Source organism: Polistes fuscatus, unplaced genomic scaffold (assembly GCF_010416935.1).
Source record: "Polistes fuscatus isolate 324 unplaced genomic scaffold, CU_Pfus_HIC Scaffold21, whole genome shotgun sequence".
NCBI lineage: Eukaryota > Metazoa > Arthropoda > Insecta > Hymenoptera > Vespidae > Polistes > Polistes fuscatus.
This window is the reverse complement of record NW_025113098.1, coordinates 3,122,849-3,149,588: the sequence shown is the minus strand read 5'-3', so window position 1 is coordinate 3,149,588 and position 26,740 is coordinate 3,122,849. Positions and strand designations below refer to the sequence as shown.

General features: G+C 30.1%; 3 protein-coding genes across 5 annotated transcripts in view; all 3 read right to left on the bottom strand.

Moving 5' to 3' along the window:
• The window catches only part of LOC122517825 (nesprin-2-like), a 35,298-nt gene extending 25,590 nt beyond the window's left edge, over positions 1-9,708 (bottom strand). Inside the window, exons 1-6 of one of the 3 annotated variants that reach the window (XM_043636410.1) lie at positions 6,324-9,708; positions 6,036-6,143; positions 4,195-5,942; positions 2,641-2,745; positions 2,189-2,488; positions 1,816-1,950 (exon numbers count right to left, since the gene is read on the bottom strand). In XM_043636410.1, coding sequence (XP_043492345.1) covers positions 1,816-1,950; positions 2,189-2,488; positions 2,641-2,745; positions 4,195-5,942; positions 6,036-6,143; positions 6,324-9,609 — 5,682 coding nt within the window. In that variant the 5' untranslated portion in view covers positions 9,610-9,708. Of the gene's footprint in view, positions 1-1,815; positions 1,951-2,188; positions 2,489-2,640; positions 2,746-4,194; positions 5,982-6,035 lie in introns of all 3 variants that reach the window. The other 2 variants (XM_043636411.1, XM_043636409.1) reach the window with 2 other exon arrangements.
• On the bottom strand, positions 9,656-17,019 carry LOC122517867 (uncharacterized protein PFB0145c-like). The gene is made up of 4 exons (XM_043636464.1): positions 14,724-17,019; positions 12,643-14,666; positions 9,952-12,540; positions 9,656-9,673 (listed from the first exon to the last, which is right to left on the bottom strand). Exons 1-4 carry the CDS (start codon positions 17,017-17,019, stop codon positions 9,656-9,658), a joined length of 6,927 nt encoding a protein of 2,308 aa, XP_043492399.1.
• A 1,358-nt stretch (positions 17,020-18,377) lies between these two features.
• The window catches only part of LOC122517828 (nesprin-1), a 50,885-nt gene continuing 42,522 nt past the window's right edge, over positions 18,378-26,740 (bottom strand). Inside the window, exons 27-31 of the mRNA XM_043636413.1 lie at positions 22,024-22,834; positions 21,681-21,839; positions 21,110-21,472; positions 20,859-20,969; positions 18,378-18,557 (exon numbers count right to left, since the gene is read on the bottom strand). Coding sequence (XP_043492348.1) covers positions 18,447-18,557; positions 20,859-20,969; positions 21,110-21,472; positions 21,681-21,839; positions 22,024-22,834 — 1,555 coding nt within the window. The 3' untranslated portion in view covers positions 18,378-18,446. The remainder of the gene's footprint in view (positions 18,558-20,858; positions 20,970-21,109; positions 21,473-21,680; positions 21,840-22,023; positions 22,835-26,740) is intronic.

The window sequence follows — 26,740 nt, the reverse complement described above, 5'->3', positions numbered from 1 at the left end:
CAAATGTTCCATAACGACTTTTGTCTCAACATACATTTGGTTTTTAAACTCTATACACAGTTGTAAATGGTTTATGGTTTATCAAAATCATAAAAGTTTTCAGTTTATCATTAGGAGGGTTGAAAAGTTTTGAGCTTACCATAAGCAGGGCTGAAAAGGTGTTAGGTTCAAGACTTTTCAACCCACTGTCATTTATTATTGATTTATAACAAAATGCATGATTAATTTATTTGTTCATTTTCTTTTCAAACTGTTGAATATTGGAATCATAGAGTAGGATCATTGAACATTGTATGGTTCTTCTAATGGACACCTACAACTGTGTAGAATTTAAGAAAACAATGTTGGTGTTTCGATCGAGCCCTTATTAGTTATAACATATATATTATAATCATTTCTGAAGTTATTGACTTCATCCATGTTATATTAAACGTACGGTGAACACATATAATGAAATAATTATTATAATAAATAAATGAATATATATAGAATAATATAGTGAATACACAAAGGGAAGATAATTTGATGAAAATACTTTAATTGTTGTATGAATAATTACAATAATGCATTAACATTCCTTAAATACATGCAATGACTATGTTACATCCATCCCATCACCTTAAGCTAAATGAATATAAATTAACAAATGTAACATAAGTAAATGGTATCAAAAGGTACGGTGAGTGAAAAATGATAAAATTGATAATGTATGCTCGATGATAAGCGCCCCCATGCATTATTTGTAGTGATGATAATGTACACGTGAAGTAAAAATGTGTTCTATCTAGATTTTTATTCTTTATAGCCAATTAAATCATATGCACATATAAAAAAAAAACAATGAATGTGATGATGATCTAACACTTTCATTAAAAACTATAGATACACAAGTTTTTCTCTTTTTTCTTTTCTTTACTTTTTATGATATGTTCATGTATAACATTTTAAAATCTAAGAAAATATTTTTACACAATTTGTTTCATAGCATTAAAATTTGATTATATTTAATAAATTTCTATTTAATTTTGGTTTGTTTGTATATATATATTAAAAAAATATATTTTCAATGAGTTTATTATATCTTCACATCCATAGTTTTTAATAAGAAATGAATATAAAATTAGAGAAAAGCTGTGTTATAAGTGCACTGATAAGTTTGACTCTGTATGTGTAACAAATTGTACTAACTATATAAAATATATCCTTTCTAACATTACAAAGCATATACATATGTATATATATATTATATTATGATTGATTTATAGATAACTTCTCAATGTATTTATAGTATAAGAAAGTGCACTATATTATGTGATTATATAATTGCATCAATATAAATATTCTTCCAAATTCCTCATAATTTATGTCACATTACAAATTTTCAATCTATGTATATTAAACCACACATTAGGTTTTACTCTACTTAAATATCGAATATTGAACGAATATTTATATCAATACATTTTGTATCAACATTTATCATTACTTTACTTTATCTTTCTATGATTAAACGTATCATAGTATTTTTTTGTCAACAGAAAGATATGATATATTTATCTTAGTAATCATTTAATATGAACAATTGTGCAGTGATTTGTTTGTTTGTTTTTTTTTATACACTACTACTACAACCATAGCGAAATAATAATGAATAATGATGTACGAAATACCCAACAAAAAAGCAACAAATCTTTTACTTGTATCTTCTCTTTTTTTCTATTTTTTTCTTTTTATTGAGCTTTAAGCAACCATAATAATAGAAGAAGCAGCATATTGTGATACCATAACGCACGAATTTTGAACGTTCTCCGATACCTGCTGCTTTTGCTGAAGACGATTAATCATATCCATCAGTTCGTTCTTCAATACATTGGCCAAATCCTTAACTTCTGGTAATGATTCCAATTCTGATACACGTTGACTACGATCTAACAACTGGGCTTGCAAATTCTGTTAATGTAGTACAATTATAATGAGACAAAAATACATATTTAAACATTTCAAATACTTTTTATAAAGTTTTGATATTGATAATTAGGATGAAACCACAAAAATTCGTGCATTTATGAGTATTGAAACTGCATAGTTTTTTTGTTGTAAAATTTACTTTAGAAATATTAATTAAAAGTGCACGAATATTTTTGAGGTTAACCCTATAATATTATAATTATATAATTAAACAACAAACCTGATCCATAGGTAATTGATCATTTATTTTAATTACTATATCCTTTAACCAAGCATCAGTTTCTTCAAGGAACATTAGATATTCATTTATTTCTGTAGTTCGTTGAAGTTGAATATCTAAAGCTTGTTTTAAAAGCTCGTTACTTTGTTTAGTTTGTATCAACAAAGTATTAATTTGGGATTGTATACTTTCCAAAGTATTCGTATATATTTGACAAGTTGCATCGAATGGAATTTCATTCAATTGTCGTTGCAATTCTACAGCTTCTTCCTCATAATTTTCAAGTTCTTTTATCATTACCTGATCAAAATATTGTACAATAATTAATGTATAGATATATTATTATAGATATTTGTTGGTCTCATCGTTATAGTATTTGTAATGAGAATATTACATATATATTGTTTTAGATATATACATTTTTATTATTAATTTATATATTGTTATCTTACCTCAGTGGCAGATAACATTGATTGAATAGAATCACGAGGCAAATTCGTAGCTTCCAAATCCGAGATGGCATTTTTTAATATCGCAAGACGTTCTTCTATGGTATCCTGTAAAATATATATGCATATATTAATTATTCCAATTATTGATTATTATTGTTTTTGTTTAATTTGTAACAATATATTCCATGCCGTGCACACGACAATATTTGTCAAATCAATTCTCCAGCTGGTAAATATATTAATTTGATTAGCTCGAGCAAACTCTCTCTCTCCTATAAAAAAAATCTGTAGAAAACATCAAACTGTAATATGATGTAAATCATTTTGAGGGATGTAAAATATATAAATATATATATTATATTAGAATATAAGGTACTGTGATATGGAAAATAAATATATGAATATGCTGAGGAATAAGTAATAGGAATTAATTATATAAGAAAATGATTAATAAACTATAAAATATGATGAATATGTTAACAAGCAGAAAAAAGAAGTAGTAGTCAAGCTGATGAGAAGAATTATGCTAAAAATATAAATATATATATATATATATATATCAGGATTTTGAAGTGAATTTGAATGAATACTTAGAATTCATGTTTTTTTTTTTAAATAAATGTGATTATGGATAATAATGGTTATATTATGTAAGGAATTATTTAACTGAAAAGAAATGAAAAAGAAAATGTATTTGATTGAATTATAAGTTAATAGGAAATTTTTCGAGCGATTAATTACAAGCACTTTGGTAGAAATAATTTGATTTGATCTAAAGAATATATATTTATATATATATATATATTTATAGTGAACAACAAACGACGAGTGAAAAATTTCAATTTTACAACATAATCAAAAGCATTTGTCTACGATACGACTAAATATTATTATTAATTACGTTCTTTCTACTTTAGAAAATCTATATTTTCAATGAACAATTGTATATTTATATTGTTATATAATTTGTCGATAATTTCAATGATTAATTAACGAAAAAAAAAACCTTGAAAAGGATTTGAATACTACTAACATGCGTTTTAACAAAACATTAGCCATTTTAATAGCAGCAAAAGTAATATAGTATACGTATAGAATTTAGTATAGAAAGAGAGTAATGTCAAGTAAGCTTTTTTTAAAAACAAATATTCATTAATTTTGCTGAAATATTTTAATAGTAATAATAATAATAATAATAAGTTTTAATATTAAATAACGATCAAGATCATTTAATTTAATTTTTCAAAATATTATATAAAAACATATATAAATTTCAGCAAAATTACAAAGCGGATAAGCACACATATCGTTCTGAGAAATTTGGAATAATTATTTGAATGAAAGAAAAAGAGAAAAATGAGGAATAGTTGAGAAGAAAAATAGAAAAACAAAGGGGTAACGACAAAAGACTAAAAAAAAAACCAAAAACAGGACACGTATACGCTGTTATGTACGTATATATATAAATATTTAGAGATGTGCCAGTATTAATGTTGACCATTTATGGTACAACAAGATCTTTTTTTTACTGGCAGTGATGATGTCACATCGCACCTTGATCCCTTGTATCCTCATCAAAGTCTTGTCTTCGTTTGCCCTCGTCTCTCTCTCCACCTGTTCATTCGTAGTCCACTGCTGCAGATAATCCAACGTTGATCTACCTATATCTTGTGTGGGTGGTAGTGGTGGATGACTCGGGATAGAGGTTGATATTGGGGAACAAGATTCAAGGTCAAATTGGACGAATTCTTGATCGTCATTCAAAGGAACAGACGTGGGAGTTAATTTTTCTTCGTTCACTAGAAGAATGTTAGTTGATACATTGGAATGGTCAGGAGGAATTAATTTGTTATCACTTGAATCATCATCATCATCATCATCATCATCATTATTGGTCCTGATAGGATGGTTAGAATTCGTTTGGGATTCCGAAGTTAATTGAAGAAGATTAGTCGAAGTGGGTGGTTGTGGTGGTGGTGGTGATGATGATGCCATCGAATGCAACAAGCTCGGCTCGGTTATCAAATTCTCAGTCATTTTATGAGTAAGCTGTTGTAAGCTGTTGTTATTATCCAGTCTCTCCTCATTCTCGCTCGATAAATAAGTACTATAATCGCGCCAACTACAGATGCCACCAGGCAGGTCGGTAACAAGACATTCCGTACGTGGTGAACCCAACAGTGATCGCGAATTATCGAAACAACGGCCTGAACCACCTTTAGATCCACCCCCATTATTACCGTCGTCGTAACCATGATCGGGAGGATCACGATCGGAATCATTTTTATTATCCCGAATCGAATTCTTTTCGTTATTATGAGCTAAACTTTCGAATAGAGATTTTTCTGCCTCGTGATAGGGATGTTTAGTTGGCCAAAAACCACCGTCTAGGGATAAAAATTTCGATCGTACCGTATTCAATGTTCTTTCCTGAATCATCGCCGATTTCAATTCCTTTTCTTTGTCCTGCGTTAGAATAAGAACGTCGTCGGCGATATAGAATCGTACCTTTGGACGATTTTCCATTGATAACAGGGACGAATCGTCAGATTCAATGCTTTCATCGTTTTCAATATCATTCAATTGTTCGATATCTTCGATCTTGATATGATCCGGATGTGATTTTATTTCCGACGATACTTTCTCTTCGATTTCTTTCGTTTTAGTTTTATATTCGTCGTCAACTGGTTCGATGTTTTCTTTAACATCGGTTTTATCCTCGATAATAATACATTCGTTTGATTTTGAAATGATATTATCTTGCGAGGTGATGATATCTGTTGAAATCTTTTCGTTACTCGACGTGTCTAATTTATCTGCATTTATTTCTTCTACATTGGAAGAACGTGAAGAATCTAAAATTACCGTTTCAGGGGTAATGCTTATTTCTTTCTTTTCAGTTTTCTCTAGAGTCACTTCTACTACCACGTTAGAAGGACGTGAAGAATCTAAAATTATCGTTTCGGGAGTAATGCTAATTTGTTCCTCTTTAGTTTTGTCTTCAATCACTTCTTTTACATCGGAAGAACTTGAAGGATCTAATACTACCATTTCAGGAGTAATGTTATTTTGTTCTTTATCAGTTTTGTCTAGAGTCACTTCTACTACCACGTTAGAAGGATGTGAAGAATCTAACATTATCGTTTCGGGAGTAATGCTAATTTGTTCCTCTTTAGTTTTGTCTAAAGTCACTTCTTCTACATTGGAAGAACGTGAAGGTTCTAATATTACCGTTTCAGGAGTAATGCTAATTTGTTCCTCTTCAGTTTTGTCTAGAGTCACTTCGACCACGTTAGAAGGATGTGGAGATTCTAACATTATCGTTTCAGGAGTAATGCTAATTTGTTCTTTATCAGTTTTGTCTAGAATCACTTCTACTACCACGTTAGAAGGATGTGAAGACTCTAATATTACCGTTTCAGGAGTAATGTTATTTTGTTCCTCTTTAGTTTTGTCTACAGTCACTTCTTTTACATCGGAAGAACCTGAAGAATCTAATATTACCGTTTCAGGAGTAATGTTATTTTGCTCTTCTTCAGTTTTGTCTAGAGTCACTTTGACCACGTTAGAAGGATGTGAAGATTCTAACATTATCGTTTCAGGAGTAATACTAATTTGTTCCTTATCAGTTTTGTCTAGAGTCACTTCTACCACGTTAGAAGGATGTGAAGACTCTAATATTATCGTTTCAGGAGTAATGCTAATTTGTTCTTCTTTAGTTTTGTCTACAGTCACTTCTTTTACATTGGAAGAACGTGAAGGATCTAATATTACCTTTTCAGGAGTAATGTTATTTTGTTCTTCTTTAGTTTTGTCTAGAGTCACTTCTTTTACATCGGAAGAACCTGAAGGATCTAATATTACCTTTTCAGGAGTAATGTTATTTTGTTCTTCTTTAGTTTTGTCTACAGTCACTTCTTTTACATCGGAAGAACTTGAAGGATCTAATATTACCTTTTCAGGAGTAATGTTATTTTGTTCTTTTTCAGTTTTGTCTAGAGTCACTTCTTTTACATTGGAAGAACCTGAAGAATCTAATACTATCGTTTCAGGAGTAATTTGTTCCTGTTCAGTTTTCTTCTCAACACATTTATCAACTGTTTCATTATCAACGTTGTCTGAAATTAATTTCTGTGATTTAATCGATGCAAATTTCATTTTATTTTCTTCGATAGCTTCATTTTCTTTTTTCTCTGTTTCTTTATTACTTAAATTATCTTCGAGTAAATTTTTAACAGCTTGCTTCTTTTTCTTTTTATCTTCTTTCCTCGATTTCTGTTGAATCTTTTTATCGACTATCGGTTTTTTTATTTCCGTAGAATCTGTAGCTGACTTCATAGATCGGTCATTTTCTTTTAACGGTTGCCCGTCTACCTCACTTTTATTAGAAGATATTTTTGGTTTTTCTTTTGCAATAAATTGTTCATTTATCACCGATTCAATCGTTGATCCTATTTCACTTTGCTCGCATGTTTTATCCATTTGTTTTTTAACAGTAGATATTTCTTTTCCATTAGTTTCCGCGAGTATCGATTTGGAATCATTTTCATTATTTTCATTTTCTTTATACATTTTTTCGTCATTCGTATCGACACGTGTGTCTAATTTTTCTTCCTCGATAAATTTCACATTTATATCCGTTTTATCAGTAATTATCTCATTATCTTTACGCAACTTTTCTGCATCTTTATTATCTTCTTTATCTTTATTAATATTTCCCTTTGATTTGTCCTGCATCGTTCTTTTATTTTTCGATTTATTTTTCGATTTACCAATAACAGGTTGTTGTTCATCCTTTTCTTTCTTCGTTGTCTTAGAATCTTGCTGATCTTTTATTTTTTCGATATTCTCATCTTTAGTCGTATCAATTATTTCTTTAACTTGATCGAAACTTCTTTCCGTCGTAATTGTTGTTGATTTTTCTTTTTCAATAATTTGAACATTTTCCGTTGATACCTCATCCATTTTAAATGGTTTATCTTCATTTTGTTCTATCGATTTCTTCAATTCATTCTTTCTCGATTTATTTTTCTTAGATCTTTGCTTCTTACTTTTACCTTTATCTTTCTCTATTAAATCTTTACTTTCTTGATCTGAAATTATATTCTTTTCTAAATTATTGTCATGTTCCTTACTCGTTTCTTCGGTGACACGTATTTCCAAGGAATTATTACCACGTTTGTCAGCTGTTTTAAGTTTTTTACTTTTACCATTATCCACTGGCTCATCTGTGCTTTCTTGATCTAAAATTACAGTCTTCGTTGGAATTATTTCTGATTTATTATTCGTCATTTCTTCTTTATTCGTATCATCATTCAATTCTGTTTTATTATCCAACAGTGATTCTTTTATGATATTATCCGTATCTTCCATTACATTAATTTCTTTACGAATATCTTTTTTAGATGATACTTCTTCTAACTTTTTATTACCGTTCTCTTTAATTTCTACTTTGTGATCTTTCGATTTAGTATTACTCTTCGTTTTCTGTTTTTTAGATTCACATTTACCACTACCATCTTTTACGTGTTCCTGTTTCTTCCCATCGGTTATTATTTCCAAAGTTTTACCTTTAATTATCGTTCCCTTCATTTGATCTTTATCAAATTTGTCATCTTGTTTTTCAATAATTTCTTTATCAACACCTTTCGATTGTGATTTGCCCTTTCCTTTCTGTTTCTGAATTTCACTTTTAGTATCATTATCCTGTACAATTGTTGTCATTGATTTCGAATCCGAATGAATAATATCACTTTCAATTTGATTCGTGTCAACCGTTTCAGTTTCTAAATCATTGGGCCTATTGTTTCTAGATCTCGATCTGGATCTTCTCGATCGTAATTCTTTTCGATTTACAACTTCAACGAAACCTTGATCATCGATGAGAAGTAAATCTTCGATTGGTGCCGTTGGAGGACTTTCTTCAACAAAAATCTGCACTTGCGAAGGAAGATGTTGTTCTTCCTTGTCAGGAACTTTGTCAATTTTCATTGTTTCTTGTTCGATGAACAAAGACGTGGCTAATGTGTCTTTTGTTTTTCTTTTTGCAACTATGGCAGCCCACGAGTCTGTTTCTGTTTTTGAAATGATCTCCGAGTCTAACAAATCAGAACTGGACAATTCTACATCTTCTGAAGTTGGAATAAGTATAGTTGGTTCTATGTTTTCAGAAGATTGCGATATAACGGGTGAATATATTTCTTTTTCTATTTCTTCAGCCCACGATGATGTCATTTCGATTTGGGAATCGTTCGTTTGAACTTGAGTTTTAGGAGAATCCATTTCATTGGATGACAAATTGTCTACATTTTTAATCTCATCTTTATCGATTTCTTTTTCTGATGTTAAATTATCTACGTTTATATTCGTAATATCGTTTGCAGGTGATTTGTCCAATTGAATTTCATTTTTAAGTGGTACAGGCTTGTCGAGAATTATTTCTTCTTGATTTAATAATTGCGGTGAAGATCTATGAGATGATGATGCTGCTGTTATTGATGCATATGATTTATTATTGTCTTTGTTAATGTTTTCTTGTAAAACTTGTGAAGATAATTCAGAAGAAGGTTGTTCATCTTCGATTATATTTTCAGATATTTTTTCCTTTTCTTCGTTCTTTTTCTTTTGTTTTTTCGAAGTGACTTTTCCAATTGATTGTTTTAATTCTTCCTTTTGAGAAACTTCTGGACACGTTTCTTTTTCTACTGCTGGTATTAATTCCACAGATTTTTCATTAGAAATGAAATCCGAAGATGTAATCGTTTCTATTTGTTCATTTGGCTCATTTTGTTTAGTAATAGTATCTTTATTAGTATTTATTAAAGATATCAATAATTTTTCGCTCAATTGTATTTGATCGTATTGCTTGAAAATTTCTTTCGATTTATTTGCATCCGTTAACATTTCAAACGACTGAAGTTTTTCAGGTTTGAGATCGATGTTTAACGTAAAATCTGTTTTATTCGTCATTTGATTTTTGTTAACAATACTTTTGACTTCGTCTTTATTTTGTTTCTTATCTTCCTCTTCTTTCCTATTTCGAATTTCAGATTTGTTCTGCTTTTTGTTCTTCGTTTTTGATTTAGTTTGTTCCTTAGTCTTTCCACTTTGAGAAGATTTAGGTTCTTCTTGCGTATCTCCTGATACTTTTTTACTATCTTCGTGTATTTCATTTTTATTCGTAACTTCCGTAGTAATTACGTTTTCCACCAATCGTTCTTCTACTTTAGATTTTTCTTTTTCTTCCAGTATTTCTTTCTTTTCTTCCTTCAATTCATCTGGTAACTTTGTTTCTTTCATTTTCTTTTCTACCTTCAATTCATCTGGTAACTTTGTTTCTTTCATTTTCTTTTCTACCTTCAATTCATCTGGTAACTTTGTTTCTTTCATTTTCTTTTCTACCTTCAATTCATCTGGTAACTTTGTTTCTTCAATTTTCTTTTCTTCCTTCAATTCATCTGGTAACTTAGTTTCTTCCATTTTCTTTTCTTCCTTCAATTCATCTGGTAACTTTGTTTCTTCCATTTTCTTTTCTTCCTTTAATTCATCTGGTAACTTTGTTTCTTCCATTTTCTTATTTTCCTTCAATTGATCTTTGGACTTCATTTTTTCAATTTTCTTTTCTTTCTTTGATTTATGTGCTGATTTCATTTCTTCAATTTTCTTTTTTTCCTTTAATTCATCTGCTGATTTAATTTCTTCAATTTTCTTTTCTTCCTTCAATTGATCTGTGGACTTCATTTTTTCAATTTTCTTTTCTTCCTTCAATTCATCTGGTAATTTTGTTTCTTCCATTTTCTTTTCTATCTTCAATTCATCTGCTGATTTCGTTTCTTCCATTTTCTTTTCTTCCTTCATTTGATCTGTGGACTTTGTTTCTTCAATTTTCTTTTCTTCCTTCAATTGATCTTTGGACTTTATTTTTTCAATTTTCTTTTCTTTCTTTGATTTATGTGCTGATTTCATTTCTTCAATTTTCTTTTCTTCCTTCAATTTATCTGTTGACTTTGTTTCTTCAATTTTCTTTTCTTCTTTCAATTCATCTGGAGACTTTGTATCTTCAATTTTCTTTTCTTCCTTCAATTGATCTGTGGACTTCATTTTTTCAATTTTCTTTTCTTCCTTCAATTCATCTGGTGATTTTGTTTCTTCCATTTTCTTTTCTATCTTCAATTCATCTGCTGATTTCGTTTCTTCCATTTTCTTTTCTTCCTTCAATTCATCTGTTGACTTTGTTTCTTCAATTTTCTTTTCTTCCTTCAATTGATCTTTGGACTTCATTTTTTCAATTTTCTTTTCTTTCTTTGATTTATGTGCTGATTTCATTTCTTCAATTTTCTTTTCTTCCTTCAATTCATCTGCTGATTTAATTTCTTCAATTTTCTTTTCTTCCTTCAATTCATCTGCTGATTTAATTTCTTCAATTTTCTTTTCTTCCTTCAATTCATCTGGTGATTTAATTTCTTCAATTTTCTTTTCTTCCTTCAATTCATCTGGTAATTTCGTTTCTTCCATTTTCTTTTCTTCCTGTAATTCATCTGGTAACTTTGTTTCTTCCATTTTCTTTTCTTCCTTCAATTCATCTGCTAATCTCGTTTCTTCAATTTTCTTATCTTCCTTTAATTCATCTTTTTGAATTAGGTTATCTTCCAATACTTTATCCTCTATTATTTTCACAGAATTTTCTAACATTTCTATATTTTCTAATGTATCTTGTTTTTTAATTGTCTCCTTACTTACAATTACATCAGTCTCAACATTCAGATCTTCCAAATCATCCTCATTAAGAGGTATTTCTTCATCCAAAAAGTCCAACCAATCTTCAGAAGATTCTAAATGTACAGATTTTTGTTCTGTAACACTTTGCATTTCTTTCTGAGGTAATACATTCATATTATCTTTATCAGAATGATCTTCTTCTTCATATTTAACAGAAATATTCATTTCCTTAGGTTCATTTGAAATAGATGTTTGTGTTTCAGTCAATATTATCTTACCTTCTTCATCATCCTTTGCAATTGGTTTTCCAATGAAAATATTTTCTTCATGTTTCAAGCTAGTAACATCAGAAGTAGTCAAATCCAATTCAGATTGAATCATTGTCGAAGTAGTCTGTTTCAATTCATTTGTATTTTCTTCCCAACCATCATCATCATCCTCATCATTTATCATCATAGGTTCATCTAAAATACTCATCCATGAATCATCAGCTTTCAAATGAATTGTTTGAGTTTGTAATTTCGATTGATCAATTTTATCAACATCTTGATCATTTGTTTCAATAGAACTTTTCTGTATATCGATTGTTTTGTCTAATTTTGATGAAGTTTCATCAACATCATCATCTTTTTCAATGATTTTTATTTCACTCGTAGGGACACTTACTGGAAGTATTGAATCTACAGAATCAATAGATGACGTAGAAGAAATAGATTTGTTTGTGATTGTTTGTTGAGATTGTATCCATTGGGATTCGAATTCGGAAAAACTGATAACTGGATATTTAGGAAGGTCAGAAAGCAAAGCAATTATTTTGGATTCTTTGTCAGGTGTTTTTTCAACTGGGGACTTTTTCATAACAGATTGTTGAACTATTTTAACGATATTTTCTTGACTGTTAACAGGAATATCAACATCAGTGTTTAAACACGATTTATCTAATACTCGCATAATTTTATAATTAGAGCAAAGTTCGTTTTCAGCTTTGACGTAAGAATGATAATTCAACCAATAAGGTTTGATCAATTCTAACAAATGTTCGTTGGTTCTTCGTTGATCTAAATTGAAACCTGTATCAAATACTTGTTTAGATTGATTGTCATCATCCTTATCTTCAATTATTTTTTCCTTAGCATCCTCTTTTATCACAGACTGACATTCACCGATAATATTTTCTTCTTCCTTTCGAAGTTTTAAATCGATAAATTCATTTTTATTCTTATCTATTTTCATGTCTTCATCGGATATATTTTTTTCGTCGAATTCATCAATCGTGTTACGTACCTCGTCAATTATATTATCATCTTTCAAAGATTCGTAAGATGAATTATCTTTTTTCAAATTCACATTAACGACAGTTTGCATAGAAATACTGGAATCGTCAGCTAACGAAGAAGCCAATTGATGATTTTCATCTAATATTTGATTCTTCGTTAAATCACTAGACACGGGGGATGATATTTCGTTACGATATTTTTTCCTATCTTTGATACTACCGAACAACGGTGGGTCATCGGATTGAATAATATCAGAAATAATGGGAACAATGGGGGATGATGATTGATCACAAATACCATGAGAAACTTCACAGGACATGAAATTATTTTGAGGAACGTTAATTAAAGAATTAGCAGAAACCCTAGCATACGTTGTTGTTAAACTTGCTTCTACTGTTTCGGGTCTTAACGATATCACGTCGGAAGTTTTCGTACCTATTGTTTTGACTAAAGGAACATTTTCTAATATTTCGATCGTTTTAACGGATTTCACATCGGGTGGTTTTAATTGCGTTGTTCCCGTACCAACAGTGGTAGTGGTAGTTACAGTGGTTACTGTTTTTTCGATAATTAAAGCTTTTCCTACTTGCAAATTATTCGTATCGTCGGATTTCAAATCGTTGTCAATACTTTCGACAATTTCTTTTTCTTTAAATTGATCATCCAAATTTTCACAAATATCATCGTTGTTAACATTCGACGATTCTAAATCGTGATCAGGATTAATAACACGTTCGACCTCCTCCTTTTTTAGATCCCCTTTTTCTTCAATTAATTTTTCTTCGATGGTTTCTTTTACCTCAGGGAATTCAACCTTAGATTTTGTTAATTCAGAATGAATGTCATCTTCGATCATCGTGGATACTTGGATTTCTTCGATACACAATTCATCCGGTCCAGTATCATCCTTACAAAGTGGTTCCATATAGAATTTATCTTGTTCTTCGAGATTATCTGTCTCGGATAAAAACTTATCTTCAGTTTCTTTCAATTGATCATAGAAAGAAGAAGAACACGACGACGATTGTTTTTCTTCGATTATTTGTTTTTTCGATGGTATCCTTTCATTCATTTTAGATGATACTTTCGATAATTTTTTCGTTGATTTGACTTTTGTATCTTGTTGAGTAATAACAGACGATTTTTTAGAATTAATTTCGGGTTCTTCGTTGATATCAAAAGGAGAAGAAGTAGAAGTTGATTTTTCAATAGGTTGTTCTTTCGATTCCATTACATCAGACGAAGTTAATTTTTCCATGAACATTTTGTTCTTAGATTTATCTTTTTGTTTTATTTTCGAAGATGTCGACGCGTTGCTGCCGGTTTCTATCTTTCTTTCTATATTAATAAAATTTTTAATACTGTCGTTGAATTTGTCATGGATTTCTGGTTTGATTTCGAATTTTTTCGAAATAATATCGTCACTCTTAAACATTGTTTTGTCCCAACAATCATCTATACTCTTGATATTAATTTTTTGATTTTTCTTAATGGCTTTTAATTTTTCCGTATAAGCTTCTATAGTACTGCTGATACTTTCGTTTATTTTCCAAGCATCTTCGACCACTTTGCTGATATTTTTCGAATCCTTTTCCTTAGAAATATCAATGTTACGTAATTGAGATGACAATTGTTCGGATTTCGTATCGATTGGTTTGACATCGCTCGTTTTCAGATCATACAAATTGTCTTTGGTTTGTTTAGAAATATCCACTTTGTTCTTTTTCCTCGATTTTGTTTCTTTCAATTTATTGGATTCGGTCAATTTCAATTCCGATTTGAAAGTAACACTTTCGTTGCTCGTAGAAGGAAATTCAACTTTCTTCGAATTACTTTGAATATCTTTTTTGTTCTTCGTCGTATGTTCCTTGCCCTTTTCTTTTTGTATTTTAGCCCTTTGCTTATCCATGTCTTCTATTTCTTTCAAAGCTTTGTCAATTTCATCATCGAAAGTCTTATCCAATTTCTTTTTCTTTTGTTTACGTTTTTTCTCAATCTGTGTTCCAGCGATAGGAGGATCGGGTGTTTTTTCTTTCGATTGTTCTTGTTTTTCCTTTTCTTTATTTGATTTGTCTCCTTTTTCTTTACGTTGTTGTTCCTTCGATGATTGCTTTTGTTTATCCTTTTGCAAATCTTGCTGTTTATCTTTCGATTGGTCTAACTTTTCCTTTGGTTGATCATGTTTCCCCACTTGCTGTTGTTGTTGATTTAATTTTTCTTTCGTACGTTCGTCTTGCTTTTGTTTCGCATTGTCAGACTTTTTCTTCTGTTGTTTCGCTTCCAATTTTTCATCTTTCTTAGACGGATTAGTAGTTTTTTGTCCTGAAACAACAGTTGACGAGGCTACATTTTGCAATTTGTTAACAACAACAGCATCCTTCGATGGTGTAACTTCTTTTTCGAAATGATCTTTGCTTTTTTCCATTGAAATCGAACTTCTTTTGTCTTGGTTATATTTAGATTTTTCCACAGGCCGAGATTGGTGTTTCTTTTTCGTATCTTTTTTCTTCATAGTATCCCAATCATTTCCTTTTGATTGTTTCGATTGAATCTTTTCGACATTTTCATCATCCTGAGGATTTGTAATAGTTGATTGAGTCATCGTTAAATCATGTTGAAACGATGATACAATTTTCGGCGATCCCGAACGGCCTCTAGTTTGTTCAGTCGTTGATTTATCCGTGTTCGTTGATTCACTTCGCGAATGAAGACCTTGAGAAAGGATCTGAGCGTACGAGAATACTTGATTTTTGTTTTCGGTATTATTAGACACACTGGTATTCTTCTTTTCAATATTATTTGGATTAGTATTATCATCAATGTTCATTGTATTTAAAGAAACATTAAGTTCGTTGTTAGAATCACTTTGTTCGGTAATATTGGATACTGAATGATATGAGGGTAATTCAACGTTAGAAACTTCAATGATTGATGAAGATTGAGAACTGATCATTTTGTCTTCTTTAGTATTATCCGATTCACTGATTGAACACTCATGCTGCTGCTGCTGCTGCTGTTGTTGTTGTTGTTGTTGTAAGTGAGATTCGTGACATATGCCAGTTGTCGTAGTTGGCAAATAATTATTTTGATTAACATAATGATTGGTTGTATAACCAGTCATCTGACCAGCGTAATGTTGCTGAGCAATCGCATCCAGTTGCATTTGTTGATGAATTTCAACAGGTGCGTAAACGTACGAACCTACAGGATAAGCACCAAGTTGGGAACCAATGAATCCCACTAACTCAGCCATCGGTGGGTGTATGTATTTGTAAGTTTCATTAGCCGAAGATTGATTTATATTATCGTAATGTTTTTCCTCGATAACGTTGCAGTGTTCTAAAGATTCATTCGACCAAGTAGTATCAGCCTCCTGTGTAAAGTGTTGACCATTGTTATCCTTTTCGATAACCGTTTGTTGTTCGTGAGTTTGTTCGTAGGATGATTTCCCGCCAATTGTTATCGAACTTTCAATTGGTTTAACCGATTCCGATTGGATCGTATGAATTTCCTCGGTATGGGTTTCCGTCGTTGTAAGATTAATCGAAGTATTATCATCAGTCATATTAGAATGAGTACTCTGAGTTTCTTTAATTTGATTATCGTTATTATCCGTCGAATCTGAAGACTTAGATGTCGTTTGAGTACCACCTCGAAGAATATCAGCATAAGAAGTAGAACCAGGTACCCAAATGGGACTGGTAGACCTACCCCTTTTATCATCGCACGGTATCAAACTATTCTTTTCAGATACCAACACTTGTTTATTATCCGTTCCACCCGATGATGATACTGGTGAACGTAACTTCTTAACGTTAGTTTGTACATTAGATCTAATTGATTTTCTTACCGGTGAACGTCCCCGACGTGGTGCTACTGATTCGACTACAGTTATCACTGGAAGATTATCCATTGTTTCTTCTTTCGTTATCATAGGTGTCTGTTCTTTATGTTGAATCGAACGATCAACATTATCCTTTTTAATTTCGTCGGTTTGCATTTGAATCTGTTGTTGTACATGTTTAGATTGAATATTATCATCGTCATTATTGTCATCCTCAACGTTTTCTAACTCAATTGATTTCTTCTGTTCAGAATGTTGAGGTATCGTTGTTGTTGTTGTTGTTGTTGTTGTTACATTGTACGGTAATACCTGAATTGGTTGGGAACAGGGAGGAGGAGGTTCATCACGTTGATTTCTGTACGGACTACACCCTCTTGAACTTGGACTTGTACGACCAGCAGCTATATCAGCATAGGAGGCCTGCCCGGTGAATCTGTACTCGTCGTTGGCAACATAGTACTGATCCACGGTTAGTATTTGATTCATCAGGATCCTGACTCGTTGCTTCCAATCGTCCATCCTTTGTTGCAGGCTCTGCATTTATCCACCGTGCGGGGGTAGTAACAGCCAAAGAACAACAATGGAATAATTTACGTCAATTTTGTTTACTTTTTCTTATTTTTTTTTTTTTTCAGATAATATAATATATCATATTATTTTTTATTTATTTATTATATTTTAATATTTTAATGGTTATATATATATATTTGGGCTGGGGGAAGGGCGCGTAATTTTTGAGCAGGGTAGTTTGGGGGAATAAGAGGCAGCTAATATTTTCATTGTCACGAAATTTCGATTCGTGTATTGAAAAAAAAAATATATATATAAATAAATAAATAAATAAATAAATAATGAGAACGAGAGAGATAGAATGAAGGTAAATTAATTTAGATGTCGGTGTATTATGGGGGGGATTTATATTATTGAATAAAAACGTAGACGAATATACTTTTGATTGGCGATAAAGAAAGAAGAAGAAAAAAAAACATCTGGGCTTTTTATTATAATGTTTTAAATCGTATTCATTTGAAATTTATATCTCTTTGATATGAGATTACAGATATTTAAATTATTATATAAAGTATAATGAGAAGAAATGAAATCGTGATATTATATATATTTCACATAGCCCGTTATATATATATCTATATATATATATAGAAACTTAAATAAAAAAAAAAATCTTGTTATACTAAAAAGATTGGATTTGATCGATTTATCATTGGATAAAGAGAATGAAAATTGTGATTAATTTGGATGTTTTATCGAATATAATTTCTTCAATTGTTATTATCATCATTATTATTATTATTATTATTATTATTATTATTATTATCATTATCTTTATCCAAATTGAAATGTGTAGTATGATGGGACATCAAAAATACTTTCAATTATCGTTAAATTCGATGGAAATATTATATAAACTTGATCATTGTCACTTCGCATAAATTTTTCTAAATTTTTCGATTAAAATATGTGTTTTATTATTGTATAAATATTTTATATCTTTTTTTTTTGAGAGATATATAATAATATAATATATTATTGAAATATTAATGTAGGATTCGTGAAAAAAATTGAGGCCGTTGAAGAACTGACTGGACCGGGATTCGAACCCAGACTTCCGTTTTTCGGGTGACTGCTCTTTAACCATTGAGCTATCCAGAGCCCACCGTCCAATCTTCTCACGAATGCCTTTTTAAGTTTTGGCTTGGAAATGCTCGCATCCCAAATTAATATAAATTAATATAATTATTTTATATTATAATTAATATTAATTAATATAAATATTTAAAATATATTTGAGATGTGAGATTCGTGTAGTTAAATCATCAATGCGAAATGACATTGACCATAGTGTCGTGTTTCGTGTCGTAGATAAAAACAAATTTTTCTTTGATAATTGATAGCAATTGATGATGACGACAGGAACATATTTTGAGAACTACGAAATTAATTTATTGTCACAGATCCAAAATTTCTGTGTCGGGTGTGCCCCTTTGAACGATTAACTTCGTTCTCTCGGTAAACGATTGGATTTTACTTTGCAGAGATTTGATTTTTTCACGATAAATCTATTTAATATCAATATTCATATTTGATATATTGTTTAAACAATAATAATAATAAACACGCGTGTTTAACACGTCGAACGAGCGAGAGAGAGAGAGAGAGAGAGAGAGAGGGGGCAGCGAGAGGGTGAATAGGAAACAAAAAAAAAGGAAACAAATGTCATTTGAAATGCGTTATTGTATCAGTTATGGTTATTAATTTTGGTATTATTAACCAAAGATTATAGTAATCGATAAGGGTAAGCGGAACGAAGATTGATGAACGATCATTGGTGAAAGCCGAAGAAGAATAGCGTATGAGGATTATGATTGAAAGGATAGTAATAGGCAAAATAGGGTTTTGGCAAACAAAATAATGTAAATAAAACAGCTTAGTATATAAACAATTAACGAAACATATATATATATATAATATATATAGAAAGTAAATAATTCCAAATTAAAACATAACACCATCATTATGATTTGTTTGTCCTCCGTATATTTTACGTTAGAGGAAGGTTGGAAGGTCACTTAGAGGTCACTTGATTTTTTTTCTTTCTTTTTATTTTCCTATTTTTTACTTCCGGATTTGTTCTTTCATTTTGTTATTTGATTATCATTATTTTTAGTTTTAATTTTTTCCTTATAAATCATATTTTCTTTCACACATCACATTTGTTCGTTTCCAAAAAAAAAAGAAAAGAAAAGAAATAAAAAACGTTCGTATCAGTTTTTTAGCAGCAATAATTTGCTACGTAATTTACACGTAAAGCTATTTTTTGCAATAGAAATATAACGTTTTTCCAGCATATAATTCGCGTGAATATATATAAATGTGTGTATGTGTGTGTGTGTGTGTGGTCTACAAGTCTAAAAAAAAAATTTTCCGTTTACACACAAATAAGAAATTAATTGTTCGCATCGTAATTTGTGATTTAATTTTTCTACCTAGAGTGCTTATATAGTGTGACAGTTATACAAACACACGAGAACACGCGTGCATATTTTGTGAAACATAAAAAACAATCGCCTAAACGCATAGCGATGTATTGTATTACGTACACACGTGAAATAGAGAAGTACAGAAGTGAATAATTATTAAAACCAAAAATAACACAAAGCAAACAAAATCAAGTAACTCCCTTTTTTTTACTAATAATATAATTAACATATATATATATATATATATATATATATATATATATATATATATATATATATATATATATTTAAAAATATATTTATAATATTAATGTTTATATATATATATATATATAAATATTTATAAACATATAAATTGATGAATAAATAAATATATATATATTTATATATATATTCATGGAGGTAGGAAACTTAAATAACTAACATAAGACATATTTGAAACATAATGATAATAATTAATAATAATAATAATATTAACATAATAATAATAGAATAATAATTATAAATAAATGATTTGTATTGCAGAATGTATAAAAAAAAAAAATTAGGATAAGATAAAGAGTACGATTGCATTGTGATACCAACCCAGAATCATAATAAGCGATGATTTACCACTATGATAGATTTTTCAAGGCAATTATGATGATTTTTAGCGATGAAAGGAAATAAAAAAGGTAAAAAGGTTCATATTTTGTCTACTATTATAAATTGTAGGATTGGAAAGAGTAAAAGGTGGTTAAAAAAAGCAACTTAAAAGTGGAAATATAATATATTAATTTGTTATTATAATAATTTCACATTATTAATAATTTAATTATTTAATTAAATTATAATCGTAATTATAATTTACGTCATATTATTTTCGTCAAATTATTTCCACTTTTATCGTGGCCCGTTGTTAATAAAAAAGAAAATTACTTTTTTATTAACGTAAAATTATTGCATGATTCCTTTTTTTAAGACAAATAATATTGTGCGTTTGGTTAAAATCGTTGCTCGATCGACGGTTAGTTGGTAATAATTACGAGTTAAACAAAATGTTATTTTCAACGGATATGGAAAGTAAACGTGTTATTATCTATAATCTGAGTTTAATAGTGATTTCTATAAATGGTTGTTGAGAAAAAAGGGTAGGTTGGTGAAGAGGGGGGGGGGGTGTTGATGGATAATATATAATGATGCACAAATAAAACGAGAATAAATTTTCGGTAACCGATTTTAGTTGGTTTCCCCCTTCATAGATGGCGGTATCGAGCGTACGATAACAAAAAAAAATGGCTGCTACAATACTTCAGCAATATTTGTGCGATAGTGGAAAAAAAAATGAAAAAAAAATAAAAATAAAAATAATTAAAACGTGTAATTCTGTTTGAAACGTACCTGTTGTTCTTGAATAGCTTTTTCCCTGTTGTTAGGTAAATACGTCGGGCTTAATACTGTCCTAAGTTGCTGTTCCACTTGAACAACCTTTTGACGTAATTTTTGTATTTCCTGGAATGAAAAAAAAAGAAAAAAAAAAAAAAAAAAGAAAAACATAAGAACGGCCGCGTTTCATTTAACAACAACAGAAAAGAAAAATTTTCTGTTTTGAACGATTTATATAAATGACCTGGCATTGTTTGTTTTCTAACCTGTTGATATTGATCGATCTGATCCAAACATAGTTCCAATGATGCAGTCTCTTCCGTTACGGTTTTATAAAGGACGTCTAATTCCGATAACAATTCTTCGGCAATTTCTGATATCTTTTTGTCGCCACCTATACCGGATCTAAAATGTACACGCAATTTTTCTATCGACATTTTGATTTTGGTCTTTTGTATCGTAACGTCGCTCAACATTTTCTCCCTAATTGCGTGCTGATCGTGCAAAGGTTTTTTCTTATTTTGCGGCGACTCGAGTATCTGTTTGGCCTTTTCCATCCAACTTTTAACCTCCTTCATCTTTCTTTCGCATTGTTCCCATTCCTCGCTAGTTTCTTGCAGCAATGCGTTCTAAAATGTAAGGTTTTTTGTTTTTGTTTTTTTCTGATAAATCCATAAAAAAACCCTATGTAAAACTACTTCAATCTAATTCCTTTGTGTTTTTTTTTTTTTTTTTGGAATAATATAATAAATAAATTTGCGTAATCGATATAATATATCCTAAACGTGTAATAATAAGATAAAAAAATGATAATTGAAATATTAAATAGAGACTAACTCTTTCCAATAGTTGGCCCTCAACGTGTATCTTGGCTTCCTCAGCCTCGGTAAATTTCTCCGGTAAATCACCAGTCGTGGTTACCTGACGAATGTTGTCTAATTCTTTGGCCATGTCGCTTAGATTTTTGTTAACCTGTTTACAGCTTTTAACAGCGGTCTGTAAAACGAGACGTGAGATCACCGTTCGATTATCATAACTGACAAAATTCTTACCCCCCCAACACGAGTGTGTATTAAGAAAGAGAAAGAGAAAGATATATAAGACAGAAAGAGAGAGAGAGAGAGAGAGAAAGAGAAAGAGAAAGAGAGAATATCTATTTCGGTCCCATCTACCAACGTACCGAATATTCGTGAAGCCTTTGTCTGGCCTGAATGAGGGTACTGAGTTTTAACGGTTCCGTTAAGAATTGCTTCTTTTCTTCCGTCCATGCCCTGACAGCATCGTAAAGTGTTAAAAACCTTTGCCACGCGTCTAAAGTGTCGCCAACAATTTGTCTCTTTTCGTCCAACCAATTTTTAACTTGTCCCAATTGTTCGTTCAAATCGTTGACCGTTTTTTCGATGAATTCCTTTTCGTTATCGTCTCTCGTATTATCGATGATCACACGAGCATTTCTCGTTAATCGTTCGAGTTTATCCGTGACGGGTCCCAGTTCGTTCTGTATTTGTCTCAAACTTTCCCTAAGTGCGATAGGTTCGACCGACCTGTCCTGCACTTTGATCTCAGCTTGCCTTACCCACGCCTGAACCTCGTCTACGTCGGTCAAATAATCCGACCTAGTGGTCCTGGCCCGTTTAAATTCTCTCTGTTTCTCATCCATAGCTTGTGCACTTGCCTCGGCACAAAGCTCGAGAGCCGTCAAATGCTGGGACAAATCTGTTGGTACCAACTGCTGGCTAACTTGGTACCGCGCCTTAGTCTTTCCACTAAATTTCTTTGCACTATCAACCAAATTCTCCAAATGGGATTTCAATTGGTCAACCTCGTTTTCGGTTAAATCCTGATCAGCACCGAACACGTATAAATTCGTCGCTAGGTCACGCGACTCGTTCAAACTTTTACGAAGTCTTTCGATCTCGTTCTCTAGATTTTCGAGTTCCTCGAGATCTTCCTCAGCTTTCTTCGATTTCTCCCGTAATGAACCAACGAGTCTGTAACGAATATATCAAAATACGTTTTTCACGTGTCTAATCATTTTTTAATAATATCCGTTTTCATTATTATTATTATTATTATTATTATCATATTTTCTTTCTTTTGTTTTGTTTTTTTTTAGGTCGGTACGCACGAGAGACGAATTATTCTTGCGATATTTTATAATTCATTTCAAATGCTAGCAGATAATAAGATAAATGAACGAAAATAACAAAAAAAATACAAAAAAAAAACTGAAAAGATATAAATGAAGTGGCCTGGAACGATTTTTCGGTATTAAGTTTGTTGGTGGTGGTGTTGGTGTTGGTGTTGGTGGCCTTAGAACGTCAAGTTAGCCGGAACGAGGGACAACAAATTTAGAATCGGAAATGCGTATCGTTACTACTTCGTCTTAGGCTGGCTTCATTCCCAAAGAACCAAAGACGCTGGGTGCGCGTGAGCTGAGAGGCAGCTTTGGCTAAAAGTAGATGAACTAACTATGTATGTTTAAACCAACGAAAGATATATATATATATGTAAAGAGAATGAGAAAAAGATAAAAGAGTTTTCTCAGAGCGAATCTTTTAAATGTTCCGTTCATTTCCGTGATGGTTATTAAAATTGTCAAGATAAAAATAACACTTTCTATATATAAAATAACATTTCTACACATGCGTCACGTTATAAATAATTATTATTATATCTTTTGTAATATATCAGAAATTATATATGTTGTATAAATTGATTTTTTGCTGTATTTTCTGACATATATATATATGTTACTGTGAAAGACCGAAATTGGATAATGTCAAGATTCGCATAGCGAAATGTCGACATATACCAAATGAAATGATCGAAATTATTCGGTGAAAGACCGAATTTTTGAATTCATTTTTATGCATTATTATAATTAAGACATACACAACCTAGTGATCATGTGAATCTTGACATTATTCTATTTCGGTCTTTCTCATGGTAACATATATATATATATACATCTTATTCTATTTATAATTATAAGATAGAAAGTAATTTTTTCTTTTCTTTTTTTTTTTTAAACAAGGATGATGGTGTGCGTTTGAAAAACTTTTGAAAGATTATATCATATCCCGTAGTACGGTCGTGAAGGTCTATTTTTTGAAAGATGTCAGAAATGCCGTAATGCTTATGCGTGTGTGCGTGCTATGACGAAGCGTATGATGATATAAAAATAGATTAGACCGGCTAAAGAAGTTTCACAAAATGACACACACTCGGCCGGCCAGTGGCACAAACGCGAAAAGAGTAACACATTAACGGGATTTTAATTATTGGGTTTTATATAATATAATTGTATTATTTGAATCGTTTTTATGTGGTTTATGATTGTATATAAAATCATCTTATTTTCCCCATTTTGAAAATTTGATTATATTTTTTCATAGATTTGTGCGAAGTTTAAAACAATATTTTATTATTATTATTTTTTTTTTCATATTGTTATGAATCATCGACGAAATTAAAACCTTATTACACATATCACGTATTTAAATTTACGATTCATAAAATGTCAAGCGTTTGATGATATTATTTAGTCGATGATTTCATCTCGTAAATATTTGTTTCGAATTTTTCTAAGAATCACGCGCGATCGTGGTATATCTTTTCAACGTGTTAATAAATATTTATTAAATTCATCATCTTCAACATTTTCAAAACATTGAATTCATTTACAATTGATTATTCTATTTAATTTTTTGTCTACCATTTGGTGGTAACCGTTTAAATAAGAAGAAATCAAACCACGTGGCGTTGCACAAGGATCAAATTTCAACGTAGAAAATTCACGATTCTCGATCGAAAGAACACGAATAAATTGTTTATAACTTCTTTATAAAAATAATAATAATAATAATGAAAAATGAACACAATATATTCGAATCATTGAATCATTTATCCGTCCAATTAAATTTATGATAATAATAATAATAATGATAATAATTTAATCGATCATTTCGTAAATTTTTTTAGAAACAAAGAAAATTTTTAAATAATCTATAATATTCGATAAAAAAAAAAGAAAGAAACGAATGTGTCAGAAAATCCAAACATTATTTTCGATTGATGACGAACAAATATTAAAATACATTACTATCACTCGTGTGCCACACAATATCTGCGTGAATTTGAAACAATAAAAAAATAAAAACCCACGTTGACATTCGTATAAAGAAAAATAATATACAATATAATATTAATAATTATAACCGATTATATATTATTTCATTATTTATTTGAATGAACATAAATTGTTTTATCATTTAAAACAATAAAAAAAACAAAACCCACGTTGACATTCGTATAAAGAAAAATAATATACAATAAATATTAATAATATAAATATATCTATACAAATTATAACCGATTATATTATTTCATTTATTTATTTGAATGAACATAAATTGTTTTATCATTCGAAACAATAAAAAACAAAACCCACGTTGATATTCGTAAAGAAAAATAATATACAATATAATATTAATAATATATCTATACAAATTATAACCGATTATATTATTTCATTATTTATTTGAATGAAAATAAATTGTTTAATCATTCATATCTATCCCTACCTCTTTCCCACGAAATATATATTCACAATTATAAAAATATGAACCACTAGTCATTTCAACCCCACCCCCTATAATCCTTCTTATCCTTTCTTTTTTTTTTCCTTCTCTTTACAAACAAAAATATATATATATATATATGTATATATGTATATATGTATATATGTATATATATTTATTAATTTTTGGAGAATACTATGGCGCGGCACAATCAAGTCAAACAGCAGCGGTCGCGGTTCGGAACGTTATTAAAAGAGGTATAATGATTCTGGTTGGTGGTAGTCGTGTCGAATTTTCACCGCTTTACTTTGCCGACGACTAAAGAAACCTACGACGCATGCGATCTGGCTTTAAAGGCCAACTTGGCTAGCCAAGAATGAAAAACCGAACAGGAGACACAGCCACCGATTTAGTATGTGTGTTACGCGTGTCTGTGTGTCTTTCTGTAACTGTCTGTGTGTGTATATGTGTGTCCTAAGAATAATACGAATTAAACAAGAATAAAATAAAAGTTGATGAAAAATGAGGATTGAGAAAGATTTTTTTGGTTCATTAATTGTTTTCTGTTAAATAAATATTATATCCGATTATTATTATACATTTATGTATGAGTGTGTATGTGTGTCCTAAGAATAATACGAATAAAAGAAGAATAAAATAAAAGTTGATGAAAAATGAGGATTGAGAAAGATTTTTTTGTTTCAGTAATTGTTTTCTGTTAAATAAATATTATAACCGATTATTATTATACATTTATGTATGTATATTGGGTATAGCAATTAATTCGGTGCCTCGATAATAATGTATTTGTGTATATGTGTGTCCTAAGAATAATACGAATAAAAGAAGAATAAAATGAAAGTTGAAAAAATGAGGATTGAGAAAAAGATTTTGTGGTTCAGTAATTGTTTTTGTTAAATAAATATTATAACCGATTATTATTATACATTTATGTATGTATATTGGGTATAGTAATTAATTCGGTGCCTCGATAATAATGTATTTGTGTATATGTGTGTCCTAAGAATAATACGAATTAAACAAGAATAAAATAAAAGTTGATGAAAAATGAGGATTGAGAAAGATTTTTTGGTTCAGTAATTGTTTTCTGTTAAATAAATATTATATCCGATTATTATTATATATTTATGTATGTGTATATTGGGTATAGCAATTAATTCGGTGCCTCGATAATAATGTATTTGTGTATATGTGTGTCCTAAGAATAATACGAATTAAACAAGAATAAAAATAAAGTTGATTAAAAAAGTAGATTGAGAAAGAATTTGTTGTTTTCTGTTAAATAAATATTAT